At 37.0% G+C, this 20728-nt stretch overlaps 1 protein-coding gene across 2 annotated transcripts in view; it reads right to left on the bottom strand.

The window, feature by feature from the left end:
• Positions 1-303: 303 nt before the first annotated feature.
• Positions 304-20728, bottom strand: part of LOC306858073 (elongation factor-like GTPase 1) — a 139142-nt gene continuing 118717 nt past the window's right edge. For both annotated transcript variants that reach the window (XM_079398456.1, XM_079398455.1), the window contains exons 18-20: positions 19278-20233; positions 13124-13308; positions 304-1569 (exon numbers count right to left, since the gene is read on the bottom strand). In XM_079398456.1, the coding sequence (XP_079254582.1) occupies positions 1381-1569; positions 13124-13308; positions 19278-20233 (1330 nt within the window). In that variant the 3' untranslated portion in view covers positions 304-1380. The remainder of the gene's footprint in view (positions 1570-13123; positions 13309-19277; positions 20234-20728) is intronic.

Raw genomic sequence — 20728 nt, forward strand, 5'->3', positions numbered from 1 at the left:
GCATTTAATTATTTATATTTACATATAATAATATTAATTATTATTAACATTATTTTAGGGCAATTAATAAAAACAACTTAATTGTGACATTTAATTGATTGACAGCCCAAATTGAAACAAATACTAATAATATTAATTATTATATGTAAATATAAGTCATTCTGTAAGATAAAAATAATATTAATTTCAAATAAACATAAGATTATAACATGTAGATGACTACATTTCAGAAAATAAAAACAATGACGTGATTAAAATGCACAGGCACAAACTAAAGCATTCTGCACATCAGAGGCAACAGCTTGTGTGTTCAGTCAAGTTTATTTCCTAAATCTTGGTAGTGATTTCACACGTGTGTAGAATTCTGTAGGCTGCAGTATTCTGGGAGCTCCTCGCAAGATATTTGCTCTTTCTTACTAAAGAATTCAAATCCTTCTCCCAACGCCATTAAAGCTGTGTTCCACACAAATTAAAAAGGGTTTAAATGTTTGTAAACCAAAAGGGAGCGATGGTGGAATTCATTTCAGGGCCGCTTCACTTCAAACTAATTGAAACTGTATTTCAAGAGGACTCTTAAATGATGCAACGGCAGAGCCCAGCACAAGATCCTAAACACGTAAGGAGATACGGCATGATTTGAAAGCATGTCCCTTTAATTGTAGAATTTAATCCTGTCCTAAATATCTGAGGAAGGAACGGTTGTTTAAGAACATGTGATGGGAAAACAAGAAGAAAAATCAATCTGTGTGCACCAAAGTCAGCGCAAATCAGACAATCTATTCCTTCAGTCTGGTCCAAAAACGTCTTGAACTGTGTAATTACTTCAATTGCTGTATAATATTTACAACATTAGGTTGCAGAGTGCACTGCAATTGCTTAATTGCTTAATAGCACAACTGTACAATAGATGAGTGCAGATGAATATAACGCAGAAATTTTTATTTGTAGTTGAAGTATCTCAGCAGATTGAACTGATATTAGTTAAAGAGGTTCAGTCACTGAATCCATTAACATTTTGAACATTGGTTTCTCAACAAATTTGCAATAGGAAATCATGAGATCCATTATAAACTAAACTGATTTTAAAAGTACATGTTGATTTTTGAAGATATTGACTGAACCGCTATCAGTTTCAGCCAATTGGTTGGTCATTAGAGACTGATACTATCAAGTCAAATGAAGAAGTGGTTGTGAGACACCAAATAAGTTAATGAAGCTCTTTCATAAAACATGAGCAAAACAATTAAATAAATGAAACAACTGTGCAAAACCATTCTTACATACAGTATATTGTTGCATTGAATTTAAAGCAAAAGTTGATATAAGAAAGGGTTTCCTGAATTCTTTCTGCTCGTGTTTCATGAGTGGGGATCACTGGCTTTATTTGTTCTTGCTGAGAGTTCGCTGTTTTTCTGCATGCTCTACAATCTTCTCCTCCACGTAGAGGCCTTTGCGTCTGCGAACAGCGTTCATGTACTTCAGAGCCTGATTGGACGAGTCTGCTTTTTCTCCAAAGTGTAAGTACTCCTCTTCAGTGGTGGGAACCCAGAATGGATCACTGCTGATGACCTAAAACACACACACACACACACACTGTTAAAGACTTCTGTGCTGTGGATATAGATTTGCAACACTTTAAAGCAACAAATAAACAACAAATCATTAATATGTTATTTTTACGACTAACTGAAACATTGTTCTTTCTTCCAAGGCACCAAACAAAAATCATGTCTAATGAACTACTACATATTTGAGTGAACTTGAGACATACCAAGCAATCGATATATACATTCTGCAACACTATTTTTATTGCGATGCATGCATTTGAATTGGGACTGCAGCCCAAATAAGTTAAGATGATGATGACTACCAAACCAAAATATCAGTTTAACCATTCCTTGTATAATGTTAGTTTTACTGTATTACAGTTTATTTTTATGAGATAACAGATGATATTTACACCCTTAAATTAAAAAAAAAATAAAATAAATTAGATGAATTACTGGATTCACTGGATTATCCAAAAATATCTGAATTTGAAATTTGAAGGTATTTAATTCATTGGATTATCTAGAATATATCAAATTAAATCTATTAAATGCATACAATTATGGTCTAAATTGACCAAAATTGGAATTATTACTATTATTAAATAAAACATAAATATATAAATAAACTTAGATATACTATAAATTATATAAACTATAAATAAAAAGCAATGCAATTAATTAATTTAATAAAAATTAACACTAACATTAAAATATCTAATTTGCCACATATTTAATTTCCTGTATTAAGCATAAACAGATGATTAATAAATAAATAAATACATAATCACACAACACATGCTTCACTGGATTATCCAAAATAGGCATAAGCACATGATAGTAAAATATGATTATACTGTCAATAAATTTTCTCCCTCTCTCTCCCTCTATATATATGTTTGTGTATATATATATATATATATATATATATATATATATATATATATATATATATATACACACAGGTCCTTTTCAAAAAATTAGCATATTGTGATAAAGTTCATTATTTTCTGTAATGTACTGATAAACATTAGACTTTCATATATTTTAGATTCATTACAACACAACTGAAGTAGTTCAAGCCTTTTATTGTTTTAATATTGATGATTTTGGCATACAGCTCATGAAAACCCAAAATTCCTATCTCAAAAAATTAGCATATCATGAAAAGGTTCTCTAAACAAGCTATTAACCTAATCATCTGAATCAACTAATTAACTCTAAACACCTGCAAAAGATTCCTGAGGCTTTTAAAAACTCCCAGCCTGGTTCATTACTCAAAACCGCAATCATGGGTAAGACTGCCGACCAGACTGCTGTCCAGAAGGCCATCATTGACACCCTCAAGCAAGAGGGTAAGACACAGAAAGACATTTCTGAACGAATAGGCTGTTCCCAGAGTGCTGTATCAAGGCACCTCAGTGGGAAGTCTGTGGGAAGGAAAAAGTGTGGCAGAAAACGCAGCACAACGAGAAGAGGTGACCGGACCCTGAGGAAGATTGTGGAGAAGGACCGATTCCAGACCTTGGGGGACCTGCAGAAGCAGTGGACTGAGTCTGGAGTAGAAACATCCAGAGCCACCGTGTACAGGCGTGTGCAGGAAATGGGCTACAGGTGCCGCATTCCCCAGGTCAAGCCACTTTTGAACAGAGAAGCAGCACTGGACTGTTGCTCAGTGGTCCAAAGTACTTTTTTCGGATGAAAGCAAATTTTGCATGTCATTCGGAAATCAAGGTGCCAGAGTCTGGAGGAAGACTGGGGAGAGGGAAATGCCAAAATGCCTGAAGTCCAGTGTCAAGTACCCACAGTCAGTGATGGTCTGGGGTGCCATGTCAGCTGCTGGTGTTGAACCACTGTGTTTTATCAAGGGCAGGGTCAATGCAGCTAGCTATCAGGAGATTTTGGAGCACTTCATGCTTCCATCTGCTGAAAAGCTTTATGGAGATGAAGATTTCATTTTTCAGCACGACCTGGCACCTGCTCACAGTGCCAAAACCACTGGTAAATGGTTTACTGACCATGGTTTTACTGTGCTCAATTGGCCTGCCAACTCTCCTGACCTGAACCCCATAGAGAATCTGTGGGATATTGTGAAGAGAAAGTTGAGAGACGCAAGACCCAACACTCTGGATGAGCTTAAGGCCGCTATCGAAGCATCCTGGGCCTCCATAACACCTCAGCAGTGCCACAGGCTGATTGCCTCCATGCCACGCCGCATTGAAGCAGTCATTTCTGCAAAAGGATTCCCGACCAAGTATTGAGTGCATAACTGAACATAATTATTTGAAGGTTGACTTTTTTTGTATTAAAAACACTTTTCTTTTATTGGTCGGATGAAATATGCTAATTTTTTGAGATAGGAATTTCGGGTTTTCATGAGCTGTATGCCAAAATCATCAATATTAAAACAATAAAAGGCTTGAACTACTTCAGTTGTGTTGTAATGAATCTAAAATATATGAAAGTCTAATGTTTATCAGTACATTACAGAAAATAATGAACTTTATCACAATATGCTAATTTTTTGAAAAGGACCTGTATATATATATCTCAGAATGTAATTAACTGCATTAGAATATGCATTAGCACATGTCTAGTACAACATTGTTATATTAATTGTTAAATAACTTTTGATTGCATTGAACAAACGTTTGATTGTATTGTATATTATGATACTGTTAACGTGAATCTGCTATGATTTTGGTTAAAACAAGCATCCCTAATGTCATATGTAAAGTACATGCCAATGTAAAGTGCTACTAATTTTCAGAATTTAAAATCTAAATTTTATCACAAGTGAAGGCACATTTCTAAAGTGTTTAGTTAATTTGTGAGTCAGTCAAGAACTGGCAGCACAATATTTCTATCCCTTTGTCTTCCTCTCTCTCATTATAAAAATAAAACGAGTCGTTCCAGGGCAGAACTAGACTACGCAATTGTCCGCTGTGAAGAGATACACATAATGGTCATTATAAGAGGCACAGCGAGAGCATGTACCAGCACACACACATACACATACACACTCATACAGCACTGGAAGCAGGTGCTCGACGGATGATGCAATCCCTGCAGCAACACACACACACTCACACACTTCCACACAATATGACCTCATGCTCAGACAATAGCGCGAGTGGTACAATTACTGTAAGAGTCCAGCGGAGCCCCTGCACCTGGTCCCAGAGAGGCCCCACGGCATGGGCTCCGTTACCTCGGGACAGATGGCAGAGGCCAACAACGACCCAATTTACACAGCCATCGACTGCTGCCCACACACCCAACAGGTCCAGCGCTTCAGGAGCATCACTGGCACATCAGAAGAGAACCAGCTTACAGACGATTAGTATTTAAACGGCCATCAAGCACGAGCAAAGAGCTTCCTGAGTGCTGCTCTTTGATTCGATATCTGCTTTCTTATTCTCATTTGTCTTATGCTATCAGTTTCTCTCTCTCTTTCTCCGTTGACCTGACAGCTTGGGTTACCATCCCTGTTTTTCCCTCCACTAAAGAGCTTTTGTCTTGTGTGTGCACTCACTCAAGCACAGCCCAACAAGTGGCAGGGCACTTTTCTTTTGTCTGTGATGTGTACACAAACACACACACTCTTACTGGCTGCACAAACAGCATTGTGACTGTCACAAAACCCTGATCTGGAACATTCTACATGAGCTGAAATAGCGTTCTTCACACAAACTGCATGAAAAAAAATCGAATCATCGTTGATTCAAATAGGTAGCGTGTTGTTAAGATAACAATACAGTATCCTAAGAGAAGTCAGAGAAACACACAGAACACAAATATTGGCTAGAATAGTCTGTTTTTAATAATAATTACTTTTCTGTAGTAAATTAAATAGACTTTACCCTGTTACATACACTTTTTAGGGTTTAAAAACAGAGTTTAGGTTCAATACGATTAAGATGAATGAAAAAAATCATTTATAATTATTAATTAATTTATTATTTTTATTAAGCAAGGACACATTAAATTGATCAAAAGTAAGAGATTCATAATGTTACAAAAGATATCTTACAAATGTTACAAAACAATTACTGACCGCAAACTTTTTAATAGTAGACTATATTACACACATAAATATTTGGTTATTTTTATTTATATTGACAGTTTTCTGTATTGCATAATATAAATATATATGCCATTAACAGCTATGCTAACGATTCAAAACTCTAATTATCATAAAATATATAGAACACACTAATATTAAGTAAAATAGCCAATTTAAGTATTACTGTTCAAAAGTTTGGGATGAGTTGGTAAGGTTTTTCAGCATTTTTAAAAGAAGTCTCTTACGCTCACCAAGGCATTTATGTGTAAAAAAAAAAAGAAAAAAGTAAAATAAATATTTTTCAAAAAAAGTGAAATATTTTACAATTTAAAATTTACAGTTTTATATTTGAATATATTCTAAAATGTATTAAATATTAAATATATTCTAAAGCTGAATTTTCAGCATCATTACTCCAGTCTTCAGTGTCACATGATCCTTCAGAAATCATTATAATATGCTCAAGAAGCAAACGCTATAAAATGTTCCTATCAAAGCTCCTCTATCAAATAAAACATCAAATAATTATAACACTCATTATTCACAGTTATTGTTTTACTCTCAAGGTTGATTTGTTGTTCAGTCAGTCATTACGTTGATTGCTCTAGACCCTGATAACTGTTACATAATAAACGACAAATCCAGTGAATGGAAGTGTAGCGAGACGGAAGGTATTAATGAGCAACCGTCCGCCGCTGTCCATGATGGGGTGGAGTGTGTTTGATAGCAGCACCAACACTGAATGACACCAACTGTGTGTCAGAATTGCACAACCGCCCAGTGTAACACACACACACACACTCATTAATCCATTTCTTTGTCCATCTCACACAATTAGATTACGTTGACCTGCATGTGTCTCGCTCATGGCCGGCGCTGATTTAGTGTGTGTGTGTGTGTGTCATGGCAGGGGCGGGCAGACGCTTGGCAGACAGATCGAGGGCGGATTCGCGGCCCTGGCATATGTCGAAAGGTGTCGAATGGGCTCTCCGCACAGTAGGGAACAAACACACACACAAACACGCGCGCACACACACACTCACTCAATGGAAGTGCTGCTGTCAAAGCTTGACATCTGCCCACACACAAAAGCATACACACACATGCAGGCATGCAGGCTGTCAGACGGAGTGTGTCGTTTCTCTAAGATATGGCTGAGTTTTTTTTTACGTCCTGCGTTTGGCACCTTTTCAACTGAAAGAGAGAGAGAATGAGACAGGTGAGAGATCAACAACAAAAGCAATGAGGAAATGCTATCCAGACCAACTTTATAAGACTCCTGTCAGTTATAATTCCTGCTCAACCAACTTCATTTCCTGACGCATCAGTCACCCTGAAATGGATCTGTATAATGCCTTTAGCAGGAGGACACATGTGCAACCGCAAAACCACATATCAATAACCGTCTCCAAAGCCCCGATTCCACCGTACAAAACACATCCAGTCAGAAATCATGTTCATGGGTGACAAAACGCTACTTAGAGGGTGAATTTAGCAGAAAATCGTTCTTTACTCACCCTCACATCATTTCAAACCCATTTGACATTTGGAAGAGAATACAAATTTCTCTTTCTATATATCTTTTGATGAAAATCTATGGTGTTTCAAGATGCCAATCAACCCAGGTCTGACATCAATGATTATGAGTCATGAAATATGTGGCAAACAAAAACATTTGATGCGATACATTTCAAAACTGGCACATTTTGACGAATCTGAATGTATATGATGCATCATATCTGAATGCATTCGCAAGTATTCAGTGAATAATGATTTTATGAATTCAGATAAAATATAAAATTATTTAAATATGAATACAGACAGAGATACACTACCTTTCAAAAGTTTGGAGTCAGTAAGGCTTTTCATATTTTTGAAAGTCTGCATTTGCATTTAATTGATCAAAAACACAGTAAAAAAAGTAAAATATTATTACAGTTTTAAATAACTGTTTTCTATTTGAATATATTTAAAAATGTATTTTATTCCTGTGATCAAATCTGAATTTTCAGTGTCATTACTCTGCAGTCTTCAGTGTCACATGATCCTCCATAAATCATTCTAATATGCTGAAGAAACATTTCTTATTATTATCAATATTGAAAATAGCTGCGCTGCATACTATTATTGTGGAAACCATAATACATATTTTCAAGATGTTTTGATAAAAATACAGTCCCAAAAGAACAGCATTTATTTGAGAAAGATTCAGTAACATTATAAATGTCTTTATTGTCACTTTTGATCCATTTAATGAATCATTGCTGAATAAAACCATTAATTTCTTTACAGACCCCAAACTTTTTATGAACATGAACTTTTATCAGCATGCTTCTTTTGTTCTTTATGAACAGTCAATGGCAAATTTTTGCTTTCTTTGTATGGAAAAACACAAAAAAGGATTACAGTGCACGAGTCATATGGACTGTGTTTATGTTTTTGTTTTTTTTAATTCTCGTAAAACTAGATCATTATGTCATATGCAAAAGAGAAGTGAACATTGTGCTGAGGATCATCTTTGTTTCACAGAAGAAACAAGTCATACAAGACATGAAACAGAATGAGAGTGAGTAGATGATGACAGATTTTTTCATTTTTTGGTGAACTATTCTTATAAACGCTTTAGGCCTAACAAAACAACACAGATTTGTAGAAATCCTGCAGTCAAAACAAGCACCTTAAGACCCATAAAACGTCCAAAAGAGAACAACAGCAGTTCAGCTGTAAGAGACGACTCTCCCCCCCCCCCCACACACACACACACACATACGGGACAACAAAACGGGCTGCAGTGATCCGCTTTACACTGTCTTTAGTCTTTTCTCTGCACACAAAGGCCAAATTTAGAAGAATTGAAAATGCAGCCGGCCTCAAAATCTAGCAAGGCAAGGTTTGAATTAAACATGGAATTGAATTACCTTCCTCCAGCAAGGCAAACACAGTCTGCAAGTACCAAGACCAGAGGACAAATGTGTGTTAGTGAGTGTGTGTGATACTCACACTACTCAAACACTATGAGTACAAGAAAGCTCATGTGAAGGAGGAGATTATTAACTGTTCTTCTCCTTGTAGAGATACAGAACATTAATCATGGCTTATTTCTCAGAAAATCAAGTAAAATTTCTCTGCCAGACTAAAGGAAATTTAACACTCATGCTCCAGCATTGACTACCAAGACATAATAATGTATTGCATTATCATAAAATGTAGTATTACCTTGAAGCAACATATTTTCTGTAAATAACCAGATGACTATGCATAAACTTGCTTTTTAAGAGTAGCCACGGAATTATCCAATCAATAAAGCTAAAAAAAAGCAAACAAAAAAACAAGCCTACTTTTTGATGCAATTATTGCAAATATCAAATGAATAAATGTTAAAATAAATAAACAAAAATACTTTTTTTTGGCACAATAGTATTTATCATCACATTATTATGTGAGAGTAAGGGTGTATTCACACCAGGAAAGTCCGCTAGATCACTTGCTTTGATCCGGACCAAATACAATGTTGACTTTTTTTGTTTGGTGCGGTTCGCTTTCACACTGCCCTTTTCGCAAGTGAACCAGAAATTGTAAACAAAACCACACATGTGCTAAGGTCATCCATTCATTGGACAGAAATTCTCAAGCAGGGAAAACAGGAAGTGCAAATACAGGTCAATCATGGAGATCTTTCGTAATGCAATTTTTATTCTTTTGCTGATTTGCTGTTACGAGATACTAACGCAATATGAAGAAACTTATGCGCATCAAATGAGACAATGTCATACAATGTTGTAATTACGACTTGCCGAAAATAAAATCTATAGATATAAAATACTTAACATTTAACCTAGATAAATGTGCGCTATTAGGAGCATATCCAATCATTTGTGCTGAGAGTGGAAGCTGAAGCGTGCTTCAGGACATCAGTAGAAATAAATTAAATACGCCGTAATTGTTGCTCATGAAGGTAAGAATAATGCATTGTTCGGAACTGTAAGGGGTCTATTTTTATTTGTGTGCACTCACAATATCAAGAAAACGTTGTGCTTTTCTAAAATAAAGAAAACTAATAGGATGCGCTTGCCGTCCCAGTCTTGAACAGGAGCACAAAAATGAACCGAAACTTAGTGAATATATTCCTTACAGACATGATGAATGACTACAAAATGAAATCATTCATATCCAAAACCAAAACTATTTCATTATAATCCGTAAAGATGCATTTCTTTCTAAAGAAGTGTCCAATGAGTTTTTTTTAACTTCATCTTTGTGACACTGACTCAGAAAACACCAGTTTATTAATGAATAATTCAAATATCTCCTTACTATTTCCCCCAGACACATTCATTGTAACTTTTGCTGGGGCTTTGCGGCAAGCTTTAGCCTATTTAGTGCGCTCATGTCACGTTGCTGTGCGCCATGGTCACGAAAACTCATAATTTGCATGCGGTTTTAAGCATTGCAGTTTAAAAACTAGTGATTTAAGCTATTGAAATGCAAACAACAGCACTATATGTGCAAGTTGTGTGTTTCTGAGCATGTTTTCTGCAAATGTTTCAATCGGACCAAACAAGACAGGTGTGAATACACCCTAAATTAGAACGCAGAGTGGTATGAAATGAACTTGCACAGCTATGTAGGAAATCAGTTTCCTGGGTCAATTAGGCAGCTTTGTGGTCAAAATGTAAAAATATCTGACCACAGAATGAACCACTGACCAATCAGAATCAAGTATTCCAGACATGCATAATAAACAGCATTAAAAAAAAAAAAAAAAAAAATCAAGATTAGCACTAAATCTCACCCTGAGTTCATCAGCTGTCAGATGATGCAGAAGACTGATTGATCAGGAGTGCTGCAGTTTAGCGAAGGATCAAAAGTAACTATGAGGTTGTGAGTTCAAATCCCATTAGCTATGATTGTGATTTAATTTGAATCATTTTAATCCTTGAAGTACTGTGCTATATAAGCACAATTAGAGTTTGCGCTGAACTGTGGGTGTTTTGTAAATAAGACACAGGTTTCTGCACTCAGAGACACAGCATGAAAAAGTGATGCAACTGTGTTGTGAAGTAGAAGACAACCTTATATGTCCTTTGTGTGTGTGTGTGTATCATGTCCGGCTTAACTCGACCCATCATCCTGGCTGACAGTAGCACCATATGGCCGCAGAGCTCCGTCCGCTCACCCAACCCTGGCATGCAGAGAACACGTCCAGCCAGCCGTCGGGTTAAAGATGGCACACATGTGGCGTCTACAGCCTTTGATCCTCTTTCACGCCAATCTCCCACCAAACACACACGCACACACACAGCATCTGAAACACTCTACTAACTCACAGTGAACTCTCACGTGAGGAACAACCTGCTAAAATACACACAACCGAACGCCTCCACTCCATTGAGTTAAAAGACCAGAGAAGAATAACACTTGATTCAGTCTTTCAGCTTACACTACTAGCAATATATATCTATCTACCTACCTACCTACCTATCTATCCATCTATCCATCTATCGTCATTCTATCAGTCAATCTTCAATGCTCAATCCATCATCTATCATTCAATGCAGAATATTAATAACTATGACTGGGACTGTCATATACATAACATTAAAATGAGAATACTATTATAATAAAAGTCTGTGAATTTTTAGAGTTTGGTTGCCGTGTTTCTGCACGTTGTTGCGTGAAGAACGTGTCCACAAAAGGAGTTCAGGCAGACCCGTTCATGTGCATTCGGGCATTTTGTGCCTATAAGTCGTAATATTAATGTTGTATAAATAACGAAGCGTATATATATTTACCCCGTTTGTAGAGTCCGTTACACATTTTCTCTGTGTGTTAATGTCAGTAATTATGACTGTCGAATGTCTGACTTGACTCTTGGTAATGTATTTTGACCCCGCCCCAAACATCTGATTCGACTATCTGTCGACTATCGGCAAGATTCGAAAATTCCGATTCAACTATGAAAATCCTTAGTCGGGGACACCCCTAATCCAATGTATATCTATCAATCCACCCAACCATTGTTATGTCCATCCATATCTAGTTTCAATATCCACCCACTTACCAAATAAATGTATCCATCTATCCTTTATTCTATCCAGCCATCCATCCATCCATTCCATCAATCTGTACATCCATCCATCCATTTCTATTGTTCCATCCATCCAGCCATCCATCCATCCTTCTGTCCATCCACATCTATCCATGATCTCTCTATCCATCTGTCTATCTATCACTCCATCCATCCATCCACCCACTAAAATTCAAATTACAATTCTGCATCCTATTTTCTAAATGATCTGAATTCTGTTCAGTCACTGTCATTTTACTCTGAATGCCGCTCAGCCCTGACGGCTGAGTATCACTATAAGCGCTTATGTGACATTACTCCAGCACTGTGTACGTGTCTCTGCCTCATGTCTGTAATGCACAGATCAATCCAGAGTGCTCTCTGGGTTCAGACATTCTCACACACACACGGCTCGTTCGCTGACTGTTCCACAACTCTCAATGTAAACACGCTTTTGCCAGATCAGCAGTCCTGACATCTGACAGCAGATCAATATGACTGGATCTGATGGATTGGCCTGCCCATACAGTTTTCCAGCCACATATGATCACATATTATCAGGCATCTGTATAGATATGAACGTCTGGCACTGGGTCCAGTATCTTTGCGGTGTATGCATGTCCTATCCTGTACAGCAAACTAACTCTGTGTTCTGAGGAAAGTATTGACTGACGGTGAGATAACTGAACACTAAACATGTCAAAGAGCAAAGTAGAAACATCTCCTTCATTCGTCAGTTTGCTGTCATTTGTTCATTCATACACTGTTCAAAAGTTTGAGGTCGGAAATATTTATTTTTTTACAAAAATGAACAAAATTAATACTTGTATTCCGCAAGGACACTTTAAATTGTTATTTTTTTCTTTCAACAAATAAAATTTCCACAAAAACATGAAGAAAATATGAAATATAATGCAAACAAGCATATAGTTTGATTATTCATTGATTTGTTCATTCTTTCACACTGATTCATTAGCACATTCGTTCAACATTAATAATTGTTAAAATCATTAATTACTTCACTTATTTGGCAATTAATTCACTCTCATTCATTTATTCTTCTTGTTTGTCCATTATTCATTCATTCATCATTTATACTCATTCTTTAATAATTAATTTGCTTATTTACACATTCATTCATTCACTTGTTAATTCATTCATTCCTTAATTATTAAACATGGATATTGGATTTTGCAGATAACAACCACTAAGGTGGAAAAATCAACCATTTCTGATTGATTGGTTGATGGTTTTTAAAATCTATATATTGATCCTTAGTGGGAAAGGGCAGGCCAGACATAAAAGCTACAGGAATCCAAAATATATGAAACCATTGCACAACCATTCATTTAGTTGTGAGTCTGAGTGAATGTTTTAGTTTGTTCATTCATTCGCACAGCCATTCCCTCCTTCCTTCATTCATTCACTCATTTATTCATTCACCTCCCAGTGGCTGAACACTAGCTGTGGGCTGGCCAGGCCACTCGTCCTCTTCCTGATCTCGTCAGCGAATCCAAAACTCTCGGCAACAGGAAGTACAGCCTTAATGATGAACATGTCCGTCCCTTCCTTCATCTCCTCTTGGAGGACTCGTCCTTCCCGCTTGGACAGAACGGCATACACACGACCTGCAACACACATATATTTACAAACCTGAAGAACCTCACTTGGGGAAAAAAAAAAAAAAAACATATGCAAAGTAACTGTAAACTGATCTAAAGTTCTACTCCTTTTTGCAATTCATTATTATTATTAATTAATTGCAGTATTTATTAATATTTTGAATAAGCGTTTGTTTTATTTTCAGCTTTAATTTTAATAGTTTAAGTTTTTTGTTACATGCTTTTGTAATTAGTTTTTTAAACATTTCTATGTAGCTTTAATTTATTTCTATTTCAGTCTTTGTCTTTAGTACTTAAACTTATTTCAGTCAACTAATCTTAACTTAATTGATCTTAAATATCTACTCATTTTGCTGTTAATGAAGACTATTAAAGTATTTATTTTGAACTAACTTTCATATTTTCTCATTATATATAATGATATATTTTTATTTATTTTATTTCAGCTTTTGTTTAAGTACTTTAGGTACTCTCACTTAAGTCATCAAACTAACCTTAACATGCGTTTTTTTATTATTTTAATTTCAGTAATTTAATTTAAAGTACTTTTATAATTATATATTTATTACATATATACAATATATATAATTTCACAATTTTATATTATATATTTTTATTTATTTACTTTATTTTTAGTTTTAGTCATTTTAGCGCTTCAAGATAAATTTATTTCAAACACTTCTGATTCTCATTAAGTTTTTTAGGTTTACGTTTTTCATCTAATAATTACATTTTATTTTATTTTAGCTTTATTTAAATTACTATCCCCAAATGCACACAAAATCCATCATCACGAGGCAGAATCTCACATGCAATCAGATGTTTGTTAAAATTAATCTGTTGCGGATATCCTTCTCCTTTAACTAATACTCGATGACAGACATCTATAGAAGGTCATGACCTCTGTACATCTGGGCCATGAACGCTCACCTCTGTTACTCTGTTATATAAAACTGTTATTGACTCGACAGTTAGAGGGGATGTATAGTGGAAAACAGGATTTTCCTTGCTCTTAAAAATTATTGATGGACTATGTAGACATATTCCAGCATTCACAACGCCAAGCTCCTTCTGCAGCCCACTGGGACTATTTAGTGAAACTAGGCAGCAAAAACGGCTCAATCAGAAATCTATGAGCACTTTAACATATGACCATATATGCTGATGCAACAACACCTACTCAGTTTTCAAGTTGGCTGTGTTGCTGAACTTTACCAGTATGTGGAGTTCATTTATATATAGAAGACCTAAAGGAACAGCAGCAAAAACGGCCTGTCTAATTGTAATGACAGTGATTTTGTTGATGGAGGTCATAGATCAGATGTACTAATGGTTATTGCAGCAGTTCCTACTGCTGGATGATGTAATGTTATTGGTGGACCATAGAATTTGAAACTTGACTCTACAAATTAACATTAACTGGAAAAATAACATAATTTGCATGTATGTATGTGTGTGCGTACACACACACACAGACACACACATAGATATATGCAAACACACACACACACACACACACACACACACATCTACTAATCTGATCTACTGGGATTTTCACACACAACCATCTCTAGGGTTTACAGAGAATGGCCTGAAAAAGAGAAAATATCCAGTGAGCGGCAGTTGTGTGGACGAAAATGCCTTGTTGATGTCAGAGGTCAGAGGAGAATGGGCAGATTGGTTAGAGATGATAGAAAGGCAACGGTAACTCAAATAACCACTCTTTACAACCAAGGTATGCAGAATACCATCTCTGAACGCACAACACGTCGAACCCTGAAGCAGATGGGCTACAGCAGCAGAAGACCACACCGGGTGCCGCTCCTGTCAGCTAAGAACAGGAAACGGAGGCTACAACTCGAACAGGCTCACTAAAATTGGACAATAGAAGATTGGATCCATCCTGCCTCGTCTCAACGGTTCAGGCTGCTGGTGGTGGTGTAATGGTGTGGGGGATATTTTCTTGGCACACTTTGGGCCCCTTAGTACTAATTGAGCATAATTTAAACGCCACAGCCTACCTGAGTATTGTTGCTGACCATGTCCATCCCTTTATGACTACAGTATACCCATCTTCTGATGGCTACTTCCAGTTGTATAATGCACCATGTCACAAAGTTCAAATCATCTCAGACTGGTTTCTTGAACATGACAATGAGTTTACTTTACTCAAATGGCCTCCACAGTCATCAGATCTCAATCCAATAAAGCACCCTTGGGATGTGGTGGAACGGGAGATTCGCATCATGGATGTGCAGCTGACAAATCTGCAGAAACTGCGTGACGCTATCATGTCAATATGGACAAAAATCTCTGAGGAATGTTTCCAACACCTTGTTGAATCTATGCCATGAAGAATTAAGGCAGTTCTGAAGGCAAAAGGGGGTCCAACCCGGTACTAGCAAGGTGTACCTAATAAAGTGGCCAGTGAGTGTATATGTATATATGTATATGTATATATGTGTATATATATATATATATATATATATATATATATATATATATATATATATATATATATATATATATATATATATATATATACACACACATATACACATACATATACACACACACACACACACAGATTTATTAAAGGGGGGGTCCAATGCTGTTTCATGCATGTTGACTTATTTACACTGTTAAAGAGATGGATTATCATGCTTAACATGGCCAAAGTATCAAAAAACGATTTGGACGTATAACAGATTATTTCTGTGCCAAATACACTTCCGGGTTTCTTATAAGTTTCGGGAAGTTTTTTCGATCGTGGCTCTTAATGACGTCATGAAGGGTGGAACTCTATGGGCATTTCTCCCAGAAGTACGTGTCTGCACACACATCGACCGGAGCGAGAGCAAGAGCGCGCCCATCAACGTGCTTCATTCGGCTGCACTGCACGGGACTCGCTTGGTGTTTTTACAGAAGTGTTTTTGGTTGTGAGGGAAAGATAACCTTGTTCAGCTTCCCGAAGAACCCAGCGTTAAGTAAACAGTGGATGCAGTTTATTTTTCGGGTCAGCAATGGAGTTTCACAAGTATGTTTGTTAACGAAAGTTTTATAAACAGGGCTCAGTTCGACGCTGGATTTGCACATCGTTTGATACTGAAAGAGAAACACACGCATATTTATATATATTCAGAAGATTTACAATGTACATTTATATTTTCAGATTTAGTTTTACATGCATATATTCAAAACTATAACAGTAAATATTTTCATTTACATTTATATATTTAGAATTGTACTTAAATATTACATTATTAGATGTATTAGATGCAGACTGATAACTAGATTCAGATTTATAAATACATATTTATATTTATATATTCATACAGTTATAATTATATTATTATTCAGATTATAATATAATAAAAAATAAATATTTATATTCAGATTTACATACATTACAAGTGAGTACACTGTCTACAATTTATTAATATATATATTCAGATTTTAAACAGTCATGGCCAAAAATATCGGCACCCTTGGTAAATATGATCAAAGAAGGCTGTGAAAATTAATCTGCATTGTTAATCCTTTTGATCTTTTTTTTTAAATAATTCACAAAAATCTAACCTTTCATTGGATGATAAGAATTTTAAATGGAGGAAATATCATTATGAAATAAATGTATTTCTCAAATACACAATTATTGGCACCCCTAGAAATTCTTATGAGTAAAATATCTCTGAAGTATATTAACATTCATATTCACAATTTTGAGCACTCCAGGGTGATTATGAACATGAAATTATCCAGCCATGGCTTCCTGTTTCACAGAAATATAAATAGGAGGGAAAACAAAGCCCAAATTCCCTTAATCATCCATCACAATGAGAAAAACCAACGAATATATTTCTGATGTGCAGCAAAAGATACTTGAGCTTCACAAATTAGTGAAGTGGCTTTATGAAAAGAGCTAGAGCAGTGAAAATTCCCATTTCCACCATCAGGGCAATAATTAATTAAGAATTTCCAATCAACAGAAAATGTTACGAAACTGTCTATCCTGTCCTAATGCATGGTAAGAAGGAGAGTTTGAGTGGCTAAGGACTCTCCAAGGACCACAGTTGGAGAATTGCAGAAAATAGTTGAGTCTCGGGGTCAGAAAACCTTAAAAAAATAAATAAATAAATTGTCAAACAGCACCTACATCACCACGTTATACGGGAGGGTTTCAAGAAAAATTCTCCTAGCTCATCCAAAAACAAACTCCAGCATATTCAGTTATCAGACACGACTAGAACTTCAAATGGGGCTGGCTTCTATGGTCAGATGAAACTAAAAAAATTAGCTTTTTAGCAGCACTCAAGATGGGTTTGGTGAACACAGGGATAAAAAGTACCCCATGTGTACAATGAAATATACTGCTGTATTTTTGATGTTGTGGGCCTATATTTCTGCTGGAGGTCCTGGACATCTTGTTTAGACACATGGCATCATGCATTCTGTCAAATACCAACAGATAAAATGTGACTGACTCTTATAATGGGCCATGTTTGGATCTTCCAACCGTACAATAATCCAAACACAAACCTCAAAAACAACACAAAAATGGGTCACTGAGCACAAAACCAATCTTCTGTTATGGCCATTGCAGTCCTCTGACCTGAACCCTGTAGAAAATGAGTGAGGTGAACTGAAGAGAAGAAGCACCGTCATGGAGCTGTGAATCTGAAGGGTCTGGAGTGATTCTGGATGAGTGAATGGTCTCTGATCTCTTGTCAGGTGTTCTCTAACCTCATCAGGCATTATAGGAGAACATTTAGAGCTGTTAAACTGGCAAATGGAGGTTTCAAAAAGTATTGAATAAAAGGGTGCCGTTAATTGTGGCCAATGTGTATTACAGAAAAAACATTTATTTCATAAAGATATTTCCCCCCATTTTAAATTCTTATAATGCAATGAAAGGTTAGATTTTTGTGAATTATTTTAATAAAAGATCAAAAGGATTAACAATGCAGATTAATTTTCACAGCCTTCTTTGATCATATTTACCAAGGGTGCTGATATTTTTGGCCGTGACTGTGTATACATACACACACACATTCACGCGCACACATTTTTTTGACTAACATTGTAAATTGGCATCTGTAAAAACCTTTACCTGATACAAAAGCATAGAATGTTTAAGAGGCCCTTTAAGCTTTAATGTATACATGTAAGACTGTATCTCATCTGGAAACATCTGCAATACATACACCTGGATATCAACAGTGTGACCTAGTTATCTGGATATGGAAAACATCCTGCCAGTGAAAAATGAAGTTTATATATTTTATATCCAGAACCATTATCTTCTCTAATACACTCCAGCTGCACTCCCAAATACTTTTGCTCTCATTGTAGTTACGGAAAAGAAATGCCTGCGTTTCATTTACAGATTTTAAACTTTTTTCCCAAGCGAACAAAAACGATCAGGAAGGTAATTTGCACCATTTGTTAAAATATTTACGTATTTTCTCCCCTTTGGCCCCGGCCGGCTGATTTTCTCAGAGGTTTTTGTTCTCGTGGGGCAGGATTCTCTTACCCCTTCAACTGGGTTCGTTTCACACAGGCATGTCAGCCAGACAATCTCGCTTTTGTTCTGGAACCTGGTGCAGTGACGACATCACATATGGCTGTTTCACATCAGCTTTCAATCAAGGAACTGGGAGAACTATTTCCTCTTTGCACGGTATAGGGCCCTTTTTCTCTATGTCAGAGACTGTGGATTTATTTAAGATACAATACAAATAATATAATATAAATATAATACAAATTAATTAAAAAAATAGCAAACACTCTAATAGTATTTAAATAATACTAAAATAAAACTGACAAAAAAGTCATTTTTTGTAGTGTGGCTCCATGATCTTCTTAGTATTACAATGCTATGGGAAACAAAACCATGGACCGACAATTTGTCTTTCATAAAGTTTGATTCCCGACTGTGTTCATTGTATGTTTTTGAGACTAAATAAACTGCTTACCCAGGACTTCAGCAGTGGCCATGATTTCGCATGAATACATGGCCGCCATCAGCCGCTGAGGTTTAGCTTGGAAGGCGTATCTGCAGGCCTCCTTCATAGCAGCGATGAGCTGCCCTGAGAACGGCCCATAACAGTCCACAGAACTCCAGGCGGCCTCCACTCTGCTCCTGCTTCGGTTAGAGCTCACCGATGAAGCGTTCCTCTCGTTAGCATCAGAACTCTCAGTTTGGTCATCATTATTTGGCTCTGCAGCTTGGGAATCCTCATCGATTGAGTCTTGCTGAGCTAGAGCTGCAGAAAGCTTCATGTCCCAGGTCTCTACAGAGAAGCAAACCCCCATCAAAGGTTCCTCACACATGGGACCAGAAAGCGTGGCCAACTGGAAGCCACTCGCAATGCTGTTGTCAAAGTCTCTGATCTCAGCCTCTTGTTCCAGACACTGCCACACGGAAGGTCTCCGGTAGCCCTCGATGCTGTTGAGGAGAATATTTGGCCCACAACGGCGTGGACCAAATGCCCAGATACGCTCCACGGCTCCCCTCCACTTGCGGCCTTGCAGGTTGCGCTCCAACTTCACCTTGAAATCCTGGATGTTCTTCAGGATTTTCTGGTTGATGTCCAGAGTCTTGCCCTCCCGGGCGAACAGGCTGAACTGCTCCATTGTGCGAATGAGCACCACATTGTCTTCCAGAAGGCGGGTGACTTCCTCAGGAAGAGGAATAGCCCGCACCCTGACCGTGGCCATCTTGTTAGGGGTGGTGAGCATGACCAGACCGGTGGAATCCACCTGGACGCCTTCGGGATACTTTGTTTGTTCCTCCTTGACCTGATGAATCACCGCCACCTTCTGCTGCTTTCCCATGTCCTCGTTCACCATGTCCACTTTGGGAGGCCGGATCACCGTCTCGCGGAACGGGATGATTGGTTCGGATGCACTGATTTTAATTTTAGCAAACCTAGAGGATAAAGAGAAAACAGTGAATATCAATCATAAAAAAAAAAACATACACGGTCAAAAGTACTTGTCAAATATGGATACTTAAATTAAATTAAACTTGATTTTCTTAATTGATGTTATTACTGTTTGCTTAATTATAATAATGACCTGATTAGCATGAAGATTATTTAATTTTTAATTGAGTAAAAGTCATTATGTGTGTGTGTGTGTGTATGTATATATATATATATATATATATATATATATATATATATATATTGTGACGAGTCGGCTGCCTCCCCCCTGTCCATCATCACCACCCCGTCCCTTATTCGCCGCCCTTCACCAGGCTCCCGACGGGAGTGGGTGTGTGAGAGAGAGGAGGGGCGCTGAAACAGCCAGGGCTGGCGGCGTGTGATGAGGCGCACCTGACGTGAATGGAGCCTCATCACCGCCGCCGTTTAAACTCCGAGCGCGCCTCTCCTCGGGAGACCGGTCTCTTCCCCGTGCATGC

Source organism: Barbus barbus, assembly GCF_936440315.1.
Source record: "Barbus barbus genome assembly, chromosome: 1".
Taxonomy (NCBI): Eukaryota; Metazoa; Chordata; class Actinopteri; order Cypriniformes; family Cyprinidae; genus Barbus; species Barbus barbus.